This window comes from Herpailurus yagouaroundi, unplaced genomic scaffold, assembly GCF_014898765.1.
Source record: "Herpailurus yagouaroundi ecotype Mexico unplaced genomic scaffold, PumYag 222, whole genome shotgun sequence".
NCBI lineage: Eukaryota > Metazoa > Chordata > Mammalia > Carnivora > Felidae > Herpailurus > Herpailurus yagouaroundi.
The window spans coordinates 17202068-17224643 of record NW_024412453.1 but is presented as its reverse complement, the minus strand read 5'-3'; the positions used below and the strand labels follow the sequence as shown (position 1 = coordinate 17224643).

At 57.8% G+C, this 22576-nt stretch overlaps 2 protein-coding genes, 2 long non-coding RNA genes and 2 other non-coding genes across 7 annotated transcripts; 5 read left to right on the top strand and 1 right to left on the bottom strand.

The window, feature by feature from the left end:
• Positions 1–629: 629 nt before the first annotated feature.
• LOC121019633 (uncharacterized) lies at positions 630–2050 on the bottom strand. The gene is made up of 2 exons (XR_005785721.1): positions 1724–2050; positions 630–1097 (listed from the first exon to the last, which is right to left on the bottom strand). It is a non-coding gene; the product is annotated as an uncharacterized LOC121019633 (long non-coding RNA).
• Positions 2051–2466: 416 nt separating this feature from the next.
• Positions 2467–2875, top strand: LOC121019634 (uncharacterized). The gene is made up of 2 exons (XR_005785722.1): positions 2467–2578; positions 2689–2875. It is a non-coding gene; the product is annotated as an uncharacterized LOC121019634 (long non-coding RNA).
• Positions 2876–7721: 4846 nt separating this feature from the next.
• On the top strand, positions 7722–13787 carry ZNF213 (zinc finger protein 213). 2 transcript variants are annotated; one of them, XM_040459221.1, is made up of 6 exons: positions 7722–8014; positions 9143–9649; positions 10378–10501; positions 10693–10763; positions 10977–11100; positions 12112–13787. In XM_040459221.1, the coding sequence occupies exons 2-6, from the start codon at positions 9251–9253 to the stop codon at positions 12840–12842; spliced, it is 1449 nt and encodes a 482-aa protein (XP_040315155.1). In that variant the 5' UTR covers positions 7722–8014; positions 9143–9250; the 3' UTR covers positions 12843–13787. The 2 variants fall into 2 exon arrangements, with proteins under 2 accessions (XP_040315155.1, XP_040315156.1); XM_040459222.1 differs by having other exon boundaries at positions 7722–8252.
• A 752-nt stretch (positions 13788–14539) lies between these two features.
• Positions 14540–21344, top strand: LOC121019625 (caspase-14-like). The gene is made up of 11 exons (XM_040459219.1): positions 14540–15055; positions 15140–15280; positions 15389–15584; positions 15696–15784; positions 16439–16546; positions 16683–16850; positions 17387–17609; positions 17942–18058; positions 18491–18562; positions 19056–19159; positions 19787–21344. The coding sequence occupies exons 1-11, from the start codon at positions 14981–14983 to the stop codon at positions 19898–19900; spliced, it is 1407 nt and encodes a 468-aa protein (XP_040315153.1). The 5' UTR covers positions 14540–14980; the 3' UTR covers positions 19901–21344.
• Positions 20699–20771, top strand: TRNAR-CCG (transfer RNA arginine (anticodon CCG)). Its single transcript has one exon. It is a non-coding gene; the product is annotated as a tRNA-Arg (tRNA).
• A 946-nt stretch (positions 21345–22290) lies between the features above and the next one.
• On the top strand, positions 22291–22363 carry TRNAR-CCU (transfer RNA arginine (anticodon CCU)). Its single transcript has one exon. It is a non-coding gene; the product is annotated as a tRNA-Arg (tRNA).
• Positions 22364–22576: the final 213 nt, after the last annotated feature.

The window sequence follows — 22576 nt, the reverse complement described above, 5'->3', positions numbered from 1 at the left end:
AGGCACCGGAAGCCTTATGTGATTGAACATTTTCCATCTGCTTCCACTGGGGCCCAGCCGCAATCCAGTGAGGATTCCTCTCTTAACAGGGACCACTGGCCCTCCTGGTGCCTTCAAAGGTTGCCACCAGCTCCCTCTGCTACTTTTCACCTCCTTGGCCTCTTCGTACATGTCTTTTATCATTTGCCCTATCTGCCTCTGCCTGGGTCTTCTACTCTTGGCCTTCTGGTTTTTGACCTCTGTAGCTTCTGTTTCCCATTCTTTATTTTTTTTTTCCCCTGGGGAGGAATGGGCTCAGCCGCTTATTATCCAAGATTTGCAGCTCGGCTCCCAAGATAACATTCACTTCTGTCATCAACTGACCTTGAGGACATCTGCTTGAGGGAGGCTGTTGAGGCTCCACCTGCTTCCATGGATCAAGCTCTAGGGGAGTTTGGAGAGGAGACTGGACTGAGAATAGTAATCGCTGCCAGTTAAGCGGCTGCCTGCCAGGTGTGAGACCAAGTGCCGTGTATGTCTGTCGCTTCTACGCTCCATAACTGAGCAGTGGATTCCATCCCAGTTCTGTAGATGAGGAAACTGAGGCTGAGAGAGAAATCCAGTAACTTAGCCAACAACCAGTGAGCTGGGAGCTGGGGTTCAGGTCCAGGAATTTTGTTGTGTAAAGAATACTCCTCTTTCCATGCACCCTGACAACTACTGACTGTCTAATGCATGTTACGAGGTAGGGCTGTCTAAAAAGAGTACGACAGACTGTAAACTTGACCTTCAGGGGTGCTGAACCCAGCTGGAGATGGCAAGTGGGGTGGGAGGTGGGTAATCAGCGGCATGCCAGAAAGCTGCTGACTAGCGGAGGTCCAGGCAGAACTTGGTTGTGTCTGGGAGGTCTCCGTGGGATCTAGGGTTGGGTTGCTACGGGACTGGTTGAGTTAGATGGCTCTTTCTTGAAAAGGCGACAAGGAAAGCTGTTTCCTCCGTTCAGCTTGTCTTCAGGGATCTGGTCACTCAGAAATGGGATTTCTCAGCTTGGCTCAGTGTAAGGGGCAAGGGGGACTTGTACCCATAAAGCAGACTTGCTGCTCCCAGGAACGAGTTTTCTGATGAAAGAGAGAGAGGCAGGAAAGACACTTACTACAACGCTATTGAGAGCGTGGGTCACTTGGTGCAAGCTTAGCACAGAGTGGTTATTTATTTGCTTCCTGGGGCTTCATGACCAGTGTGCCAGGACTTGAAACACTCAGATCTGTTGAGTGAGCCAGAGGCTCATTTAAAGACTTCACTCTGGCCTCTGAGGGACTCCGACGCCACGCTCTCCAGGAGAAACTGTTTCCCCTTTTCATAGCACCATGTGGAGGGTCATGATACCAAGGGCTCCGTGGGTCTCAGTCCACTTCTCCCTAGAGACCCATCCAGAGGCCCACCATTCTGGGACAAAGCTGTCGGGAACATTTTAAGAGTGGAACTTGGCAATTTAGATATTTGACAAGAGCAACTAAGACGGCAGAGGCAGGTGAGGTATCTTGGAAGGGCCTAGAATGTCAGGCCGAAGGGCGTTCGTGATTTGGTGGGGGAGAGGCAGCTGGCCAGGCGGGGGGACGCCAGGGAAGGGCCTTCGTGTCTCTGGGTATCCGCTCGGATGTGGCCTGTTTCCTTCTGGCTTCTGCTCACACCTGACCGCCCAGCTGCTCGGTTCGGCTCGGGAGAGCCCCACCTGGGTGCTCACCGTTTACCTGCGCCTGCGCGGTCAAAAGAAGGGCGAGGGCGGGCGGAGGCGGGGAATATTCCGTGTGGGCTCCCCACCCGCTTCCTGTGCGGCCCGAAGGCAAGGCCCAGTCCGGTCGAAGGGGCTCAGGGCCCAGCTCGGTCTGGGGGCATTTCTTCCCTCGCTGGGGTGACTCCGCGCGGTAGGGAGGCGGGACGCGTGAGAAGGTCTCGTAAGCGGGACAAGCTCACTGGGCGCCCTCACAGCAAGGAGGATGGGTTCCGGAATGTCCCGCCCCCACCCTTGCCCTTAGCCAATCAGACGTCTGGGCGGGGCAAGAGGCGGGCACCGGTGGACCCGGCCAATCACGACCGTCTCTCTCACCCTTCCGCTCCCCGGGCCGCAAGATTGCCCGGTAATGGCCGGAAATCTCCGCTTTGATAATTTCCCTTTTCTTCTCTGCCACGCGTCGGGCTCAGAAGGGTCCAACGACCGGGTGCTGGATTACTGGCTTCGCCAACCCGCGAGACTTCACAGCCGGCCTGGGCTTACCGAGATGCAAAGCCTCCTGCGGTCCTAGACTGGACGTGGGCAGAGGGCTGAGGGCCTGGGCCAGAGCCACTTCCGGCTTGGCGCCCTCAGTCCTCTCGTCTCGTTGCTGGCTGGAGACTCCGGGACCCCGAACCCAGCAGGCACCTACGACCCCTGCACTGGAGCTCGGTGGCCGCCTGCGCTCCTCCCGCCGGCCGGCGCTCTAGCACCTTCCAAGCCTTGGAGCAGGGCCTGACGGTGCTGCCAGGGAGAGCCGGGCGCGGGGGCGGGAACGGCCTGGAAGGAGAGCTCAGTCCTCTTCCGGGGGGAGCCGGGGAGACTGAGGTGGCTAGTGCGAGGGGTGTGGGGGTGGCTCTGGGTGCTGTGTGGAGGGAGGTAAAGGGCGGGGAAACGTTAAATAGGGGCTTTGCTGCATTCACTCATTCATTTTTCAGATACGGAATGAATGCGAGTGTTCCACGTTCTTTGCTAAACCTTGAGGAATAAGCGGTGAAAAGGCCAGAAAAGATCTTTGCCCTCTCGGGGTTCCGGTCTAGTGAGGGAGACCGACATGCAGATAAGTGACACAAACATTAATTTCGAGTAGTGACAAATATCAGAAAGAAAGGAACGGGTGAAACAATATTAGGAACGGATTGTCAGAAAGGGCCTCTTCAAGGAGGGAAGTTTTATTTATTTTTTTTTCAACGTTTTTTATTTATTTTTGGGACAGAGAGAGACAGCATGAACGGGGAAGGGGCAGAGAGAGAGGGAGACACAGAATCGGAAACAGGCTCCAGGCTCTGAGCCATCAGCCCAGAGCCCGACGCGGGGCTCGAACTCACAGACCGTGAGATCGTGACCTGGCTGAAGTCGGACGCTTAACCGACTGCGCCACCCAGGCGCCCCAAGGAGGGAAGTTTTAAACTGAGACTTGGAAAAGACAAGAAGCCATTTTACTAGGATTTGGGGGCAGAACTTCATGCACAGGAAACAGAATGAATAAAGGCCCGGCCACCAGGAAGAGACTGAAATGACACCTCTCTTGGGAGGGAAGGTAGGAGATGACTGCAGGAGGGGAGGCTAGAAGGTGACAGTGCCCAGGACTGTGGTCTGAAGTTTCTCCTTGGCGTGTGGCAGAGGGTGGAGAAAGGAGGTTATGAGGATCGTTCACCCTTCCTCCTCTGGCCGTTCTGGGGCATGTGGTCAGACACGATCCCTTGCCTGGGTTGTAAAGACAGCACTCTGTGGCCTGCACCTCTGTCACCTCCTAGAGCACCTGTTTTTCTCTTCTCAACTAACAAAGTTATGGACTAGTCATGAAGATTAGTACTACAGTCCCCACAGGCCACTGACCAGAACAAGTTTGGCTCAAATCTTAAGGAGAAAATGAAAAAAAGGCCTGGAGGGCCTAAATCCTGCACCCTCTTAAGTACCCCACCCTCCTGTGGGCATGCCCAGGTGACAGGTTCCTGGCGATGCTGAACTCCCTGGGACTAAACCACTCTTTACTGAGCACTTCTTGTGTGTTAAAAGTTAGTGCTGGGCTAAGTGGTCTTACATATATATTCTCTTACTTATTGAATCCTTTCACACTCTTAGGAGGTAGTGAATCAGTTAGGATTCAGTTCAACTACGAATAACGGATCCAAAAGAGCAGGATCTTAACCAAGATGTCAGTGTATTTCTCACGATAACATGCGCAGGTGGGCTGGAGGTAGGCAGCCTACGTCAGGACAAGTGTGGCGGCCCTAGCCTGCAGAGCCAGCACGGACCCAGGCCCTTATCTCACCATCCCAAAACAAGGAGTAGCATTGAACCATACGTGCTCATGTTTAAATGTTTTTATGTATGTTTTTGAAAGACAGCAGGCAAGTGGGGGTGGGGCAGAGAGGGAGGGACACAGGATCCGAAGTGGGCTGTGCACCGATAGCAGAGAACCTGATGCCAGGCTCGAAACCACCAGCCGTGAGATCGTGACCTGAACTGGAGGCAGACACTTAACTGCCTGAGGCACCCAGGCGCCCCAATACATGCTAATTTAAACATTTTTTATCAAATGGGAATACCATGTACAAATTGCAGATGAAAGGAATGATTTCCTAGAGAAACTTTAAAAACTGTCAAAATTGAGGCAGGAAGACATGGAAATTCTGAATAGCCAGTATCCTATAGGGGAAATAATAAAAATAAATATTTTTATTTGTATCTCTTTAACATTTTTTTTGGTGTGTGTTTATTTTTGAGAGAGGTGTTTGTGTGTGTGCGTGGGGTGGGGGGGGGGGGGGGAGAAAACGGGGGAGACACACAATCTGAAGCAGGCTCTAGGCTCCGAGCTGTCAGCATAGGGCCCGTCGCAGGGCTTCAACTTGAGAGATCAAGACTTTAGCCGAAGTCAGACACAGCTGACTGAGCCACCCAGGTGCTCCTTTATCATCTATTTTTAATGAAAAAAAAACCTCTCAGTAGGCAATAATGGCTTAAACGCCATATCTATTTCTTTCTCACATCACTGCTTGGGTATGAATCTAGGGCTAGTTTGGTGCGTTCCACAATCGTCGGGAATCCAGACACTTTCCATCTTATTGCTTTGATACCTCTGGGGGTTACTTTCATTGGCATGGCCCGTGCCTTTAGGTCCAAATTTCTGCTAGCAGCTGGGGAAAAGAAAATAGGAAGACATGACCCATCCCTTTCGAACAAGATACATAAAAAATCATGTCTTCTCACATCTCCTCGCCTTCAGTTTAAGTACATGGCCATACTTAGCTGCAGGGGAGGCTGGGAAGGTATACTCCTTATTCTGAACGGCCATGTGCCCATTGAAAAACTGTTTAGTTTTTTTCTAACATTCATTTTTGAGACTGCAACAGAGCGTGAGCGGGGGAGGGACACAGAGAGAGAGAGGTAGAATCGGAGGCAGGCTCAGCTCAGAGCCTGACACGGGCTTGAACTCAACAAACCGTGAGATCATGACCTGAACCGAAGCCAGAGGCTTAACCGAGCCCCCCAGGTGCCCCCCAAATTCTTACTATAGAGGGACAAAACAGATATTGGGGAACAGCTAGTAGCTTTTCTGCTGCAAATGAGAATAGATGCTCCTTAGTATGAGCATGAATATATATCAGAGACAAACAATGGACAGTTATAAATCACAAAACTGTTTATTAACCAAGACAATGATGCCTACTGTCCTCAATTTTTTTTTAATTTTTTTTAAACGTTTATTTATTTTTGAGACAGAGAGAGACAGAGCATGAACGAGGGAGGGTCAGAGAGAGAGGGAGACACAGAATCCGAAACAGGTTCCAGGCTCCGAGCTGTCAGCCCAGAGCCCAACGCGGGGCTCGAACTCATGGATCGCGAGATCGTGACCTGAGCCGAAGTCGGCCGCTCAACCGACTAAGCCACCCAGGCGCCCCTGTCCTCAATTTCTGACACTGTTTCGAGGGTTCTGGACTAAGACTAAGAAAATGATGACTCTAAATTCCGGAAATGAATATAAATTTTCTGGAAAGAGAATGTTGACTTTTTCATTATTTATAGATTATACTTCCTAGCTAGAAAAATAAACTAAAATTAGAAAGAAAAAGAAGTGCTACTGGGTGATTGATTTCAATGTAATCGTATACAAATGACTTGTCATCTGCCAGCAATGCCCGATAATATATATGGTAAATGTGCCAGTTTTTTGTTTCTCAGCCCCCAACACACACATTTTGTCACCCGCTGCGATACTACAGCCTGTAGACCTTTCTACTTCGCTAGTCAACTTGATGCTAGTCTTTGCCAATAGAGGGCGATGGAAGAACACTGTAAATCCCAAATCCACACCTAGAAAAGGGGACTTTCAAGTTTTTTTCTCCCCTGGGCAGTTTTCCACGGGGCCAGTAGAGCAGCAGCCACTTTAGCAGCCTTCACAGAGCAGGCTTGGCATTTGCTCTCCAGCAAATGGTTCAAGCAAATAGTGGAAGGTGGGTGTTTGCGTAAACGATCTGCACATACGGAAAAATGGAAAAATTCTAATTGTCCAAGAGGAAGCGATTTAAAATAAAATATGGAACTTGCATGCTATGGAATACTATGCAGTCTGCAAAAGAGATGCATTTTATTTACATAGGGTGACCTGCAAAGATATCCTTGATGGACTTTTGAGTCAACCTATAATACTTACAATACTTACATAGAAGGATTCCAGATCTACAGTACAGATATCCATAGATGTGTAAGAACAGGCTAAAATATTAATGATACTCACTTCTGAATGGCCTTATTGGGAATATTTTTTCACCTTCCATTATTTTTGCCCTCAGTTATTCAACAATATTGTGCCAGACACAAATCCAGGTGCTGGGAGTAGGGCAGTGAAAACTCTGACCTCACGGAGCTTATACTCGAGTACTGGGAGACAAATATTACACAAGTCTGTTAGGCAGCGATAAAAGAAAAACAAGGCAGGGCAGAAGCATGGTGGGGGTGCTGTTTACATAGGATTAGGGGAAGCCACTTGGAGGGAGTGACATTTGAGCAGATTGAGGGAGCTAGCCTTGTGGATATAAATAACTTTATAATTTTTCATACTTTATTTTCTTTTCTACACTAAGCATGTAACACTTGCATAATCAAAACAAATCAAAACAAGAGAGCTCTTTATGTTTCAGGAAAAGATCTGGAGCCTCAGATCTCCAGGTAGAGAAGTAGAGTGTAGGAGCAGGTACAAGTACATGGAAAGAACCCAGCGCTCTCCTCCCCGAGGACCCCGCTGCCCCGCAGACGAAGCTGCCGGTGGGAAAGCGAGGCGGGGCTCCCCGGGGTCAGCGTCCCAGCCGGCCGCGTCCCGCTGCACAACCCAGGCTGAAGCTCGGGGGGGGGGGGGGGGGCGGCCCGGACCGGGGGCGGAGAGAGTCGCCGCAGGAGGCTCCGCGTCCCTCACTGGACTGCATTTCCCAGGAAGCTCCACGCCTCTCTAGGGGCGGTAAAGACTGAGGCGAGGGCGGGACCCAAGGGGCTGGAAATGAGTCTCCCGGGGCCGAGCTCCAGTTCCTGGGTCGCGCGCGGGCCTTCAGCCTTCCGCCCTCGTCTGACTCAAGGAGGGCGGAAGGAAGAGTTCGTCCTCAGGGGATCCCTTCCGGCGGATCAGGAGCTCTACTCGTGGCTGGGCCAGAGGCCGGCTCGACCCACCACACCGGGCTTGTCTTTCCCTTCTCGCCCTTAAGTGGCCTTTTAGATTTTCAGAGAAATCTGAAAGCACGAAACTAGAAACAGACCTGAGTATGGGGGCATTGGTGGTGAGGCGCAGGGCGCCACCGCCTCCTGATTGGCCAACTTTGGAAATTCTCCCCGTTCATTGGCTATCCATCGGGGAGAAGGCGGACTCGATTGGGCGAACGGCCTCCTGGGGCATGTAGTTCGAGGGCTTGTTGCGGCGCATGCGCCTTGTTGTTCCCGGCGAGCCCCGCGCGGACTTCCGGCTCAGGGACCTGGCGGCGGAACTAGGAACCCTGGGCGGTTGTGGGCGGTGTGTAGCCGGGGGGCGGGACCCGGGACGCGGGCCTCCGAGCTCCGAGATCGACGTCGGGGCTCCGGGCGGCCGGGGTCGGCGTCCCGAGACGGAGGCCGAAGGGGGCGCGTGCCTCTGGGAAGTGCCGGGGGTGGGGACGCGCCTGTGTCCACTACCCGCCCGCTCCCTCTCAGCTGCGCGCAGGCGAGGCCGCCGGGGTCGGAGCGCAGGGCTCCGACCAGGTCCGCCTTCTCGCCCGCCGCGTCCTGCGAGCGACCCTGGTGAGTCCCTGGCCCTCTCCGAGCGCAGCCTTCTCCATGGTCACTGGAGGATGAGGATGGAGCGCGTACCTTTCAGGGGCGTTGCGAGGAGTGTAAGAACAAAGTAAATAAAGTGCTTAGTGTGTAGTAGAGGACTGGAAACGACGTGAATCTCTTACTGGAGCGCATTCGTACGGTGGAATCTCGCAGAGCGGCTAACGAAGAAGCATTGTTAGGTGGAAAAGCAAGTTGCAAAATAGTATGTGCAGTAAGACCTCGTTTATGTAAACACCCTCCCCCCCGCCCCCCCCCACACACTTGGTTTTCCCCGTTTCTATAGATACCTTTTCAGTAGATGGACAGGGGAAAGTCTGGGAGGTCATATGTTATGCTGTTGATGGGAGGGTGCAACTGAATTACGGGAGTTTCTCTTTTATGTGTTTCTGTATTGCTTAAATCTCCCTCCCCCCTTTATTTCGATGGTCTGTGTCACATTTTCTTGTTAGGAGAGCAATTAAGGAAATTTTCAAAATCCATACTTTTCAGGAGTATTGTAAGAGTAGTGATGTAAGGGATAAATTTGTGTCATTCATTCATACGTACCTGCGGATAAATGGCTTAGACAGGTGTCTCTGTGAGCTCTTTGCTGGCACCCAAAGTCCGGGATGTGTTTTGGAATTCGGAAGTTTTCAAATTTGAGAACGATAATACAGTACACATGGTATATCAAGTGACCCCACCAACAAAATTTGCAGCAATAAATAATAATCAAACGTATTAATTACATTTTTTCTCACGGTGTAGGACACCTACAGAAATACACATGGTTCGTACAGCTTGATGAATATTTACAAACTGAATCCATACAAAAATGTTTTTGCTGTAAAACATATGAACATTTCCATTTAGTGAGATAAATGGAGACTATAAATACGCTCATATTAGTAGGCCAGGGAGTAAAAGCCTGGGAGCTTGGGATTTCAGAGCTGAGGATAAGGAGCTATGGACCTGTTTGGGCAGAAAAAAGAGAGTCACAGGAGCAAGGAGATCAAAGACAGCCGAAAAAAGATTTCAAGGCCAGGAAAGGCCAGGAGCAGGCTGGTGTTTGCTCATGAGCTGCCTCCCTCCTCCTTTTTGCTCTTTCCCCAGGAGTCTTCGTCCAGATGCCCACCCGGCTGCCACAGGAGATTCCTCTGGGAGACTGAGGGGCAGGCTCGCAGGCCCAGATTGAGGCCAACCAGTCCTTAGGCCAGGGGAATGGCAGCACCCCCAGAGCCTCAGGATGAGGCTCCTGGGGAGGGAGAAGGGCTGCTGATCGTAAAGGTAGAAGATTCCTCGTGGGAGCAGGACTCCGCCCCGCAAGAAGACAGCAGGGATTCTGAGGCCTGCCGCCAGCGCTTTCGGCATTTTTGCTACAGGGACGTGGGCGGGCCCCACGAGGCCTTCAGCCAGCTCTGGGAGCTCTGCTGCCGCTGGCTGCGGCCTGAGCTGCACACCAAGGAGCAGATCCTGGAGCTGCTGGTGCTGGAGCAGTTCCTGAGCGTGCTGCCCGGAGGCGTCCAGGACTGGGTGCGCGAGCGGTGTCCCGGCAGTGGGGAGGAGGCCGTCGCCTTGGTGGAGGTCCTGCAGAAGCAGCCGGCGAAAGCGTGGCCACAGGTGAGGGGCCCCTCCCACACCCGGGGCCCCTGGATGGCTCCTGGCTGAAGGCAGGTGGCCGTCTCCTCTCTTAGAGGAAGTCCTCCCTGGAAACAAGTCCTCCAGGGGTGGTAGGGTTGCGGGGCCAGAGGGAGCATCCGCAGGAGTACATATCATAACAGGTGTTGCGGTTCTGAAAGACACTGTCCAAATGAGTCGTTTAGTTTTGGTGGCTTTGGAGGGCGGCGGCAGGATCAAAGTGGGCGTGTTCCAGGAAGGCAGATGTTAGCTCCACACAGGCTCTGCAAATGTTCATCCGTGTTCAGCTGTCGGGCGGGCCCTGGGGGTACAGTGATATGTGTCATGACAGCACCAGAGTGGGTGTGAGAAGCTAGCTGTCCGTGTGAACCCTGCTGTCTGGGGGGTGTTCGATTTTGACCCTTGGGGAGGTGCTAATGAGTGGCTGGGGTGTGGGGCTCGCCCTTGGCCTGGAGATCTGCCCCCACATCCCCTTAGTAAGTGGCTCTGTGATTTTGGCTTTTGGGGGCCGTTCTTGCCTCATGCTTGATCGGGGAGTGCCCTCGGGCACACAGAACATTCTCCTCTGGATTTTCCCGGGACCCATATTGATCTCCTTCCCCACGCCCCTTCCTCCTGAGGGACGTGTCCTGTGTCTCCTTCCCAGGGATTAAGCTCTGTCTCCCCCGTCTGATCTCGGTGCTGATGAGCATGTTGTGGTTCCTGCACAGGAAGTGCCCTCAGAGGAGGTGGAACCCGAGGCCACAGTCCAGGGACCCCCGGCCAAGGGGCTTCCCGTGAAAGTGGGGGCACGAAGCTGGCCACCTGTACTCTGGGAGCAGCACAGCCATGGCGGTGAGTAAGCTTGTGGGCCACAGGTGGCCGGGCAGGGGCCTGGCTCCTTCCCGCTTGTTGCCTTGAGGGTAGCGGGAAGGTTATTTCTGTTCTAAGGAGCCTAGGAAAGGGTGCTTGTGTGTGTGTGTACGTGTGCGAGATCTGGCCCCTGGCCTGGGCTGGCCTCTCTGAGGGTCTCTTCTTTGCTTCAGCCCAGCTGCCTGCTCTTAAAGAGGGGAGTAGCGGAGAGAACACCGGCACCAGCTTTGCCTCTGATGTCCACGTGAGTTACTAGTCCCTGTGTCCCCTCTGAGGCCCTCTGTGTCGTCACGTCCCTAAAAGGAGCCTCGTCTTTTCATCAAGACCTCTTCTTCCATCTTGGTCCTGTCTGGACCTGTCCTGTTCCCCATCCCAGCCCCCATCTCGTCCCCACCCATGGCTTGCCTGGGGAGCCCTGAGCGGCAGTGCCGAGCCAGGTTTTCTCACCTCACTCCAGGGACCTGTGACGTTTGGAGACGTTCCCTTCTATTTCTCCCGGGAAGAATGGGGGTCCTTGGACCCTGCTCAGAGGGATCTCTTCTGGGACATAAAGCGGGAAAACTCCCGGAATGTTGCCCTGGGTAAGCAGCGGGTGCAGCCAGGATCCCTGGGGTCCTTGGCTCTTCTGAACTGGAGGCGGCACCCTTCCTAGGGGGCCAGCGCTGGATGGTTGGCCCAAGCAGGCCACACACTCCTGTATGTCCCGCTGGAATCCTCAGTTTTCCCACACCAGTCTTCGAGCTGGCTCGAAAGTGGGCTTTTCCTGGGTCTTTCTAAGAGCACTGGGTGATTTCTTATTTGTGTTAATGTTCATTTTTGTTTGCCTGTGAGGGTGTGTTACCATGTGAGGGGTGCTTGCAACGTGCCCACACTGTGCTGAGCTCTCATACGGGCATTTTCCTGTGATTTTCACAGCCTGGTGCGTAGAAGTGTTGTCCCGGCTCCCACACAAGGGATCTGAGACTCAGAGAGGTCAAGGGACTCTGAAGTAGTTGTGAGGTCCCCTCGCCTGCCCCAGGAAGAGGTGCTGACAGTGAAAGCAGCTGCCGGTCGTGTGCCAACGCCTGGGCCCCGCCCTTCAGGGGCCACCCTCCTGGGGCCCCTCTCCAAGCTAGAGGCTGTCTGAGCACTGTCTGGGGATCATCTCATTTAATCCACATGACCCCATGGGAAGACGAGGATCACTCCCTATTGAACTCTGTTCTTGAGTCAAGGGACAAAAGCTGGTGGGGTGAGAGCGGCCACATAGGCCGAACCCGTGTGGTTCCTCAGTTTCTGGTAAGAAGCCCTGAGAGCTTGGATAATTTGCAAACTACCTAAATCGATTCATTTCTAGAGTTTGCAAAGCCAGGGTTCAGACCGTGGGACACCGGGTCCCAGTGCGGACACGGGGGTGGAAAAGTCAGGGGTGTGATCAGGAAGTGTCTCTGCAGGCAGATCAGCCCAGCCGGCCTCCTTCCTTGCCTCTGCCTCCGAAGTGTTTCTCTGCGGGCATTTTATCAGGCCCCTATTTTATGGACGAGGAAACTGAGGCTTGGGTCTCTGTAGCCCAGGGCTTTCTGATTCTGACTCCCGTTTCTGCCTCGCCCCAGCTCTGGTCCCAGAACCCAGTGGAACCGAAGAGGCCGCCCCCTCTCGGCTTGCAGGCTTGGGGCCCGAGAGCCAGAGCAAGCAGTCCCGGCTGGAGGAGGCCGCCGCGGCGCTCCAGGGCCAGGCCGGCGGTGGCGGGGGCCGTGGCGGCGACGTGACTGTGTCCCGGAGCCACGAGGAGGCCGAGACGTGGCGGGGCGAGGCCCGGCCGGGGGCTCCCCTGGGGCGGGCCGCGGGGGCGCGGAGGGGGCGGCCGCCCACGCGCCGGCGGCAGTTCCGGGACCTGGCGGCCGAGAAGCCGCACAGCTGCGGCCAGTGCGGCAAGCGCTTCCGCTGGGGCTCGGACCTGGCGCGCCACCAGCGCACGCACACGGGCGAGAAGCCGCACAAGTGCCAGGAGTGCGAGAAGAGCTTCCGCAGCTCCTCGGACCTGGTGCGCCACCAGGGCGTGCACACGGGCCAGAAGCCCTTCTCGTGCGCCCAGTGCGGCAAGAGCTTCAGCCGCAGCGCCTACCTGGCCGACCACCAGCGCATCCACACCGGCGAGAAGCCCTTCGGCTGCAGTGACTGCGGCAAGAGCTTCTCGCTGCGCTCCTACCTGCTGGACCACCGGCGCGTGCACACGGGCGAGCGGCCCTTCGGCTGCGGCGAGTGCGACAAGAGCTTCAAGCAGCGCGCCCACCTCATCGCCCACCAGAGCCTGCACGCCAAGATGGCCCAGCCCGTGGGCTGAGGGCTGGCGGGGGCCGCGTGGCCCAGCCGGGGACGGGGCGGTGTCTCCCCCCACTCCGGGCTTCTCCACCCGTGGGCGTGGGCGGCCACCATCCCTGCGCCCCTGCTCGGCCCCTGGGCCTGGCCGACACTCCCGGGGAATGGAAATCCCCTGTCTGTCACCTCCTGGCCATTCCCTGTCTTGCCCCTGGGGTTTCTCTTGCCCCTCTGGCTTCCTGAAGCCCCAGCACATTCCCGGCCCCTGGCCTGGTGGGGGGCGGGGGCGGAAGGCCAGGGTGTCAGGGATGTGTGAGGACATCGTCGGCAGGGCTCTGGGTCCCCGCCCCCCAGCCTTGCTTGCCCTGTGGCTCATGTTCCCTGCGCCCTGCTGGGGCCCTGAGCCTGGCCCTCTGCCCTGCCAAGCTGTGCCTTCCGGTGGGTGCAGAGGACAAGCCTTGACCCACAGGGTGCTGCCAGGCTCTGGGAGGGACAGCCCAGACCTGTGAGGATCTGGGTCCCCGGCGTGGCCGCAGGGGCTTTTGGCCCTACACCCCCTCCCGTGGCCAGGCCCTGACCACTGCCTGTCCGGAGGTGGGGAACTGCCCGCCTCTGCACTTGGCTGACTTGCCCCCAGTGAGTCCCCGAGGGCCACCCCCTGTCAATCTAGTGAGGGTGGTGGTGGCTTCAGGGACAGGAGGCTGACAGTATAGACAAGGACGGGGCCTGTGGAGGCTGGCTGCTCCCCGCTGCTCCCCTCTCCAGAGGTGTGGGCTTTGTAATACTTAACACTAGCACTCTGTCAGCACTTGTTGCTGACTCCTTAAGCACTGCATTCCACAGCGCCACCTGCATTGTCTGCAGATTGGCATTCCCAGGGACAGACCACAGGCTCTCTAAAGGAGCTGGGCCCTGCTGTTCTCAAAAGGGCAGCAGAGGACTTTGAATAAATGTGGAAACTTTCTCCAGACTGTTCTGTTGTTTATGTGGTTGCTAGGGGTGGGGGGGACCTGGAACTCCTACTTCTGGGCCTCCTGGCTCGGTTGTCCTGGTGGTACTGGTACTGGGTGGTCACCAGGTGGAGCCACATTCTTGGCTTCCGGGACGGCTGGGTCCCAAATTACAGCCACGAGTGTCCGGACTCTCATCCCTCATCAGGCAGCGCCTGCCCTGGACCGGGGACAGATGAGGATGGGATAACTGGGGGTACCTGCACCCCCCACTACCCCAGCAGGACAGTGGGGGAGCTGAGTGGGTCTTCGCCAGGCCTCACGGGTGAAATGAAGAAAGGGGCTTAGGCGTGGGGTGTGTGGGGAAGCAGGACTCAAGCCGTCTCAGTGCTCAGATCCCTTAGTGGGAGGGGCCTGCTGGGTCAGAATGGGCCCTGCCTGTTCCCCACCCAGCCCTTGACATCTGACCCTTCCCCTCCCTAGCCGGGAGCCCACACAGAAGTGGGGGGTGCACAGTCAGAGGTCATCCTACCCCAGCAGAGCCCTCCCGAAAGGGGGTGGGGGCGGGCGGAGACAGAATGTTCTGTCCCTTACTCTGTGTGCCAGCCCCTCTGGCCCGAGAGCACTTCCTCAGCCAGCCGCCCATGTAACACTTGCTTCCTCCTGAGGTCACTGCGATGGACCCCTTTTCCCAGATGAAGCGACTGGAGTCTCACGGTGGACACAGGACTCTGGTCAGAGTTTTCTCCCTGTGGGATGGCGCCCTTCACCCCTCCTCCCACCCCTGTGCTCAAGGCTGCAGTGTGCACGTGGGTGGGTGCTGTGCACGAGAGAGTGGGGGCTGGCGGAAGCCGGGCATGGACGTTTTTGGTGCTGGTGGCTGGCTCCGAAGGGAGACACTCCCGTGTAACGAGATCAGATAGGAGGTGGGCCAGGAGCTAAGAATAGGATTGGGCATATGCTCCCGGCTCAGGTGAGGGTGTGCCAATGCCAGCCAGAGAGGAGCCCGCTGGGGCCAGGGGACAGAGCAGGCCCTGGGGCGGTGGAGCCCGAGACCCAGGGTTCCAGGGAAAGGGGCAGAGTCCGGCTCAGCTCATAAACAGAGCTGATAGGACAGGGCTGGAGGGGGGAGGGCAAGGATTGGGAGCCAGGGCGTTGGCATGGGGGTCAGGGGGTAAGCTCTGTGCTCAGAGGAAGCCCCCACCCGGCCCCCATGGCTTTCCTGGTGGCTGGGACCCTGCAGGTGGCCTCACAGATCGCAGATGCTCGAGAGAGCCTGGGAAGAAAGGTAGGCGGGGCGCTGCCTGGCCTAGCCTGTTCCCGGCTCTCAGCGGAGCCCCACCCCGGTGCAACTCTGGCCTTGCCTCCCCAGGGGAAGTACAGCATGCGGGGCCCAAGGGTGGCCCTGACCCTCAGCAGCCCTGAGGTGTCAGCCTCTATAGTCGCTGTCCTGGAGGGCGTGTTCCGGACCCTGGGCTTTGAGAGCTGCCAGAGGAGGGAGACCTCTGTCCAGGTGAGTCCTCACCTGCCTCCCGCCTCCACGCACCCCCCCCCCAACACCACCACCACCCCTGCTGCTGAGCCTCCCTGGACTCAGGCCCGGCCTTTGCTCTTGCCCTAGGGCTTCCTTGGGGAGCTGGCCGCTTTCCGGGAGCAGCTGGATGCCCTCGGGGGCCCTGTGGGCTGTGCCTTAGTGGCCTTGGTGGCCCCCAGTGGGCAGCTGAAGCAGCCCCAGCAGCTGGTCCGGGAGCTGAGCCGCTGTGGGGCCCTCTGGGGCCGCCCCAAAGTTTTCCTTCTGCTCTCAAGTGCTCCTGGGGGTGAGTGGGCTGGGCAGGGACCCTGGCTGCGGGACAGCGCAAAGCAGAGGTGGGGGAGGGCAGGGGGGCCGAGACCCACCTTTCAGGCCAACGTGCTGTTTCTCTACCCAGCTGCCCCCGAGCCCGGAGCCTTCCTCACTGGCTTGAGCGAGCTGTGTGGCCGCTTTCCTCACTGGTCTCTGCTGCAGCTGCTGACAGAGGTCGGGGGCCCAGGTCGGGGGGAGGGGGAGTCCCTGGGAGGGGGGCTATGCCAGTCACTTCCCCTGGCTCTGCTGTACTGTCCTGAGCCTGTTAGATCAGTTGGCTTGCAGTTCTGCCCACCCCTGTTCACACTCGCACAGCAACTGTCCTGTCAGACTGGGGGTCCCTGGAGGCCAGAGTTGGGAATGATCCAGGTCTGGTCTGGGCTCAAGGCCCAAAGGTCTCCCTGGGCAATTGGGTAGCCGCTGGGTGACCTTGGAGGTGAGGGGTGGCCCCTGGCTCTGCCCCACAGCTTCCCCCTGCCTGGCACCCTCCCCACGTGGTACCCCCCCACGGTGAGCCTTCCCAGACAGGCTCCAACCTGCTCTAGGGAGTACCCATCTCTGGGCCGGGAGTGGTGCCGTGGATGGCACGGCCGCTCTCCACTTGAGGACGCCCCTGATGTTGAACCTCAACTAGGACCTCCCCTTTGTGCCCTCCCCTTCTTTTGTCTGTCTTTTCCTCCCTTAATTCTGGTAGGGGACCCCAAAGAGACTGCAGGAGACGCGAGGCGGCCAAGCTGTTCCCTGAAGCCAGCGTCCTGTTCCCTCCCGGAACCGTGCCCCTGTGGAGCAGCCCCCTGAGGCGTTCTCTGGCCTCACCCCCGCCCCCAGGTCTTCTGCAGGACAGCTGAAGAGTCCGAGGCCACCTACTGTCCAGTCCTTCGGAGCTCCTTGCGGGGCGCACTGTGCCTGGGCGACGTGGAGCCCTGGGGGCCCGAGGTGAGGGGGACGGCGTGGGGTGAACCACGTGGCAGCAGTCACGAGTGGGAGAGAGGGTCCGGGAGACCTGAGGTGGGGGAGGTGAGGAGCTGGGAAGCTCGCAGACCACGCCGAACGCTCCTGTGCTTGTCCGTAGCCAGAACCCAGCCCCACTGTTCGGTATGACCTGTCCGGGACCAGGGCCGCCCTCCTCCTGTCTGTGATCCACGGCCGGCCTGGGGCCCAGCACGATGTGGAGGCGCTGGGGACCCTGTGCCAGGCCCTGAGCTTCAAGACCACGCTAAGGACAGACCCCACGGCCCAGGTGAGGTCTGGTGGTGCCCTAAAGGAAGGGCGCCCCCAACCCCAGGACTCCAGCGACTCTCTCCCTGGCCCCTGCCCCTTGTCTGCCTTCAGTCCTTCCTGCTGCGTGCGTGGGGAGCTCACTCCCCTGCCTCTGGGCGCCCAGTCTCCAGGGCTCCTGCAGCCTCCCACACTGGCTGACCCTCTACTCCTCTGCTCCAGGCCCCAGCTGCACCCTCAAGCTTTTCCTGGGAGGGTCTCGGGTTCCTTCCCCGACACCCATCAGCTCATTGCCCCTCAAGCGTCTTAACTTTCTGGAGCAGCTTCCCCGTTAGGGCCAAAGGCCCAGCTGTAAGAGGCTAGAGCCACACGTCACCTCCAGTTGGGCCATGCCTTGTGTTGCAGTGGGGGGTTAGAAAGAGAACTTCCGCTGTGGCCTGAGGTGGGCAGGAGGTGGTAAGTAGGGTGGGCGGGGGCTGGACAAGCCTCCCCGGAGGGCCACCAGGTATTGGGGAGGCAATGGCCCTGGCCCAGGCCTCAATCTCGTCCCCACCCCAGGCTTTCCAGGAGGAGCTGGCCCAGTTCCGGGAGTGCCTAGACGCCCACAGGGCCCCAGTGAGCTGTGCCCTTGTGGCCCTGATGGCCCACGGGGGGCCACAGGGACAGCTGCTGGGGGCCGACGGGCGGGAGGTACGGCCAGAGGCCCTGGTGCAGGAGCTGAGCCGCTGCAGGGCCCTGTGCGGCTGCCCCAAGATCTTTCTGCTTCAGGCTTGCCGTGGGGGTGAGTGGGTTCCTACCCCCCACCTGCCTCCTCCCGTCCTAGCTTCCCACACCCAGCCCTCGGCGACCCAGGACTTGCTGTCCACCTTCTTCAGGAAGCCTGAGCGCTGGTGCTTTACCTGTCCCATCTCCGGGTCTCTCCGGGCCTCTCCTAGAAGTCAAGTCCACCAACTTGAGCACTTCACCCTCAGCTCTTGTTGTTCACTGCTCTGGATTTTCTAGTCTCATGGGGCTGCCCTGGAGTTCTGGGGGGGTGGGCTATGGGCCCCTGGAGACCCTCCCCCCCCAGGTGTCTGCTCAGTGAAAGGGCCTGTGTGTCCCCTCCTCTTCCAGGGCATAGGGACGCCGGTGTGGGGCCCGCATGTCTCCCTTGGTTCCGGCGCTGGCTGCGGGCATCACCCACCACCCCCTCGCATGCCGATGTCCTCCAGATCTATGCTGATGCCCAAGGTGGGCGTGCCTTCCTTCTGGAGGCTGGGCTTGGCCAGGGGCTACTGCGTGGCCTCTCTGGCCTGCATTTCCAGGGCTCTGAGCTGGGGGCCTGCTGCCCCCAGCATCCTCTTGGCTTTGCCAAGAGGTTGGGAAGGAAAACCTTCCTAAACTGCAAGGGCCTTTGAAAATCGAGGGTTTCTTCCCCTACTTGAGCCTCGAAACAACCTTGGAGTCAGGAAGGTGAAATAGCTCTTCTAAGGTCACAGAGCCGATTCGTGATGGGGCTGAGCTTTGAGGTTTTGTTTGGTTGTTTTTAGACCGCAGTTCTGATTTGCCTTTTCCGCCCTGTGTTCATTCCACTGCCCTGGGTGTCCTTGAGCCAGACTGAGGGGGCAGCCCCGGGCTTGGTAGAGTCCCAGGGTGCTGGGTAAATGCTGGTCTTTCTTGCAGGCAGCTCTCCCTTCCCCACTGCAGGGAGCTCTGACCAAGCAGACATCCTGACGGTCTATGCAGCTGCCGAGGGTAAGGGGACGGGTCATCAAGAAGCCCTGTTACACGGGGCCCTGCATCCTGGCTGGACATCTGGAGTGGCTTGAGGGACAGCCAGGGCGTGGCAGTTGGGGCACAGGGGCACTAGCCCCTTTTCAGTTAGGCCATCTTCCTCCCATGTCTATTATTTATAATAACAGTAATGATGGTGAGCATATATTGAGAGCTGACTGTACGGAGGGTTGCAGGTTCCGTGAGGGCTCTGCCCGGTGCCCAGAAGGTGGTAGGTTCACAGTGAATATGTGTTCCACGTTCAATGCAATTGTGTATTCGGTCCACAAATATCAAGCGACAAGTTGTTCCAGAAGCAAGAAATTCCTGCTCTTTGCACCATCCCCTTGCCAGACCCCTGGGGTCCTGTCTCTTTGCCACTCCCTGCCTTTTCCCCCAACAAAGAGCCCCTGGGGATTGGAAGGCCGCGGTCCTGTCCCGAGTCTGACACTCTGACCCTGGTCTTCTGGCCTAGGCTGTGTAGCCTATCGGGATGAGACAGGCTCAGACTTTATCCAGATGCTGGTGGAGGTCTTCAGAGCTGACCCTGGGAGAGAAGTTCTGGAGCTGCTGACTGAGGTGTGTCGGGGGAGAGGCAGAGCCCTGGGGAGGGGGGCTGGGTTCATCCTTCTCGCCATCTCTTAACTCTGTCCGTGAGCCACACTCGCCCCTCGGTGCTGGGCGCTGGCCGGGCGAGATGGACGGCAGTTATTAGCCACATACACTCCCTTTCCGCCGCGGAGAAGACGGGGGAGAGAATCCGCCTGTCACGCGGGGCCCCTGGGAGTTGCAGTCAGGCGCAGAGTGAACCTGCAGGGGCTGTGGGCCGCAGGCTTTATGGGGGGGGGGGTGCCCCCTGCTTCCTGCAGGAGGAGCTGATTGGCTTGTTTGAATAATTTCACTACCTGCAGGGAACTGAAGCCCCTCAGGTTAAAAAAAAAAATGTTCATGTTTATGTATTTATTTTGAGAGAGAGAGTAGCGAGCGGGGGAGGGGCAGAGAGAGAGGGAGAGAGAATCCCAAGCAGGGTCCGAGCTGTGAGCGCAGAGCCCCACGCAGGGTCCATCTCAGGACCCGCGAGATCATGACCAGAGGGGAAACCAGAGTCAGACGCTCAACCGGCTGAACACCCCCGGGCGCCCCTGAAGCCCCTCAGATTGAGGCCAAGTGGAGCGTGGCTGGGTCTGACTGGCGTGGGCCTCGCAGGTCAACCGGCGGGTGTGTCAGCTGGAGGTGCTGGGTCCCGACTGCCCGGAGCGCCGCAAGGCCTGCCTGGAGATCCGCAGCTCGCTGAGGCGCCGGCTCTGCCTGCAGGCCTGACCGCGCGCCGCTGCCCTGGGGGTGCGGCCGGTGGGAGCCACAGCCCGGCGCCGCCGCCGACTCCACCCGCGGCCCCCCGTTCCTCATCTGTCAGTGGGGGAGACAGCCCGGGCGCGGGGCTCGGCCGGCGTGCTAGAAGCGTCTGTGCATGACCGAGAATGCGTCCGCTCGCAGGGAGGCGGGGCAGCGGGAGACTGCAGGCAGGGTGCTCGGCACCCAGTAAGGGTGCATCTGTGCTCCCGGGAGCCAGGCTGGGCCCTCCTTCCTGCGGGCGGAGGGGCTGAGGAGCCCAGCACGGGCCAGGCTGGGCTGGATGTTCCGAGCAGGGGCAGCCGGGGCCCACGTCGCGGTCTCAGCTCCCGCACCCCGGCGGCGCCCCGCGCCGGGGCCGCGGAAATGCAGGAGACGCGGTCACAGTCTAGTCTGGAGCCATGACACTCTGGCCCGAGACTTGCAGGTGGATCGGGATTGTGAATGAGGGGAAACAGGGCCTGGGGAGCGCTGGGCAGCTCCCGACTCAACGCGCTCCAGGGCCACGTGGGGGAAGAGTTCCAAAGGCGCCTCTTAGGGCAGGAAGGGCCTTGCGCGGCCTCACCGGGGCTCGAACTCGTAAGCACAAGTCAGGGAGGGCTGTTCTCGCGGAGCCGCCTGGGCTCCTCTCGGCGCCGGGCCCCGGCTCCGCCCACATAAAGCCCGAGGGGGCGGAGCTCCTTGCCAGTAGGAACATGCGTATTGCGGTACAACACGCAGGCGCCTGAATCAGCTTTATGAGAAACGCGGTGGGAGCGCCACCGGCGGGGCCGCGTGGCCTAATGGATAAGGCGTCTGATTCCGGATCAGAAGATTGAGGGTTCGAGTCCCTTCGTGGTCGCTGCGCAGCTTGTTTTTCTCCCTCCGCTTTGCCTTTTCCCTCGGTCGGGACTGCGCCCTCCGCGAAACCCTAGGTCGCCTGGGCCGTGCCCCGCCCGCTGCCCCGCCCTCCGGCACCTCGGCAGCCGCCGCGCGCCTGCAAGGGCGGAGCTCAGGAGCCAGCGCCTGGTCCGCACGCCCGCGCCCCCGAGGAGCTGCGAGGCCCACCGGTGGCCGGAACCTGAAGCCACCGGCCGCGAGTCCCGGGGCCCACTAGGGACTGGCTGCACGAATACAGTCCTGAGGACCAGAGCTGTAGCACATGAGAGGTTGGACCTTTGGGCGCGGGGGGCGCGGAGGGCGCGGGGGCGCGCGGGGTGCATGGGAATTGTTCCAAGGGCTCAGGAGACAAGTGCGTTCCAAACTATAATAGATTATCGTGATTAAAAAAAAGTTTTGGAAATTCTGGTGACGGTTGGATGATATTGTGCATGTAACTGATGCCACTGAATTGAATTGTACGCTTAAAAATGGCTAAATTGGCTATAGCGTTATATACACATTTTTAACAGAATAAAATGTTTTAAAAACCTAATGGATTATTTGGATTTCTTGCAATGATAGTGTACCCTTAAATGACTAGTGTGGGTGTATATTTAAACGTTTAAATATAAACAATATGCCCAGGGTTGGGTTATCATTTTACCTGGGGAAAAAAATGTCTCCACTTGAGGAACTGTGTTCTCGCCAAAGGATTCTGGCTAAGCCAGCTCACCTAGGTGACTTGACCTCCTCCCACCTGGTGACCGCTGGGGCAGTGGCAGCCGGAGCCCACATTCCGGAAGGTGCGCGCAGGTACCCTGGGGTCATGTGGGGTGTTACCGTGTTTGTGGTGCTTCGGTGGTTTGAAGCTTCTTTAGGACCAACATTTTGGAGGTGAGAAAGAACACCCATCCTCTGGTGGGAAAGCTAATGCTGGGTTCTCATCCTCACGGGCACAGCCAGCCGATCAGATATGGGGCCACTAGGGAGGCCACTGAGCTCTGTTAAAACCGCGGAGACCGAAGCCCAGGTAACACCTCTTGTCTGCGGGCCGGTGTAGGGAGGAGGACAAGGACAGGGATGGCGCTTTTCCCACTCTCCTGGCTGGCACCCCCGTCCTCTCCTCTCCGACGTTTTGCATAGCCAGCTCCTTCTTGCTAATAGATAGTTACCAACGAGCCCGGATTCTCCCGCAAGGAGAAGGAAAGGGCTCGCCCAGGCTTTGATGCCCAGTCTTCTCGCACCCTAAGCGAGGATCACACCGTAGGCCAAAGAGCTGAGCTGACACCTGTGGCCCCAGTTCTTTAGGTTCCATCTGCGTGTGCGCGGTCCCTCCGGGGTCCCAGGACGCTCAGGAGCGGGTGAGCACCGGGTGAATGCAGGTGCTGAGGGGCAGGATGGAGACCGGGACGGAGCGGGGAGGCTGTGCGTCATTTGTGGGAACCACGGGGAGGTGACCGAGAGACTGGTCTAGGACCATTACGAGGCGTCTGCCGCCGGCCCCGGTGGCCTAATGGATAAGGCATTGGCCTCCTAAGCCAGGGATTGTGGGTTCGAGTCCCACCCGGGGTACGAGGGGCTAAATTTTAGACCTCTGCCAAAGAAAAAACCGAATCAATTCCCTAGTGGAGGAAGCAAGTTCCTGGAGTTTTTCCAGACGCAGACCTAAGCTACTGACAATTCACTGCAACTCTATTTTCTAATCAGGGGTGCGCGTTTCCAGCTTTCACAAAAGAATACTTGCGTCGTTCAAATTTTTCAAATAACCATCCATTCTACCATCCT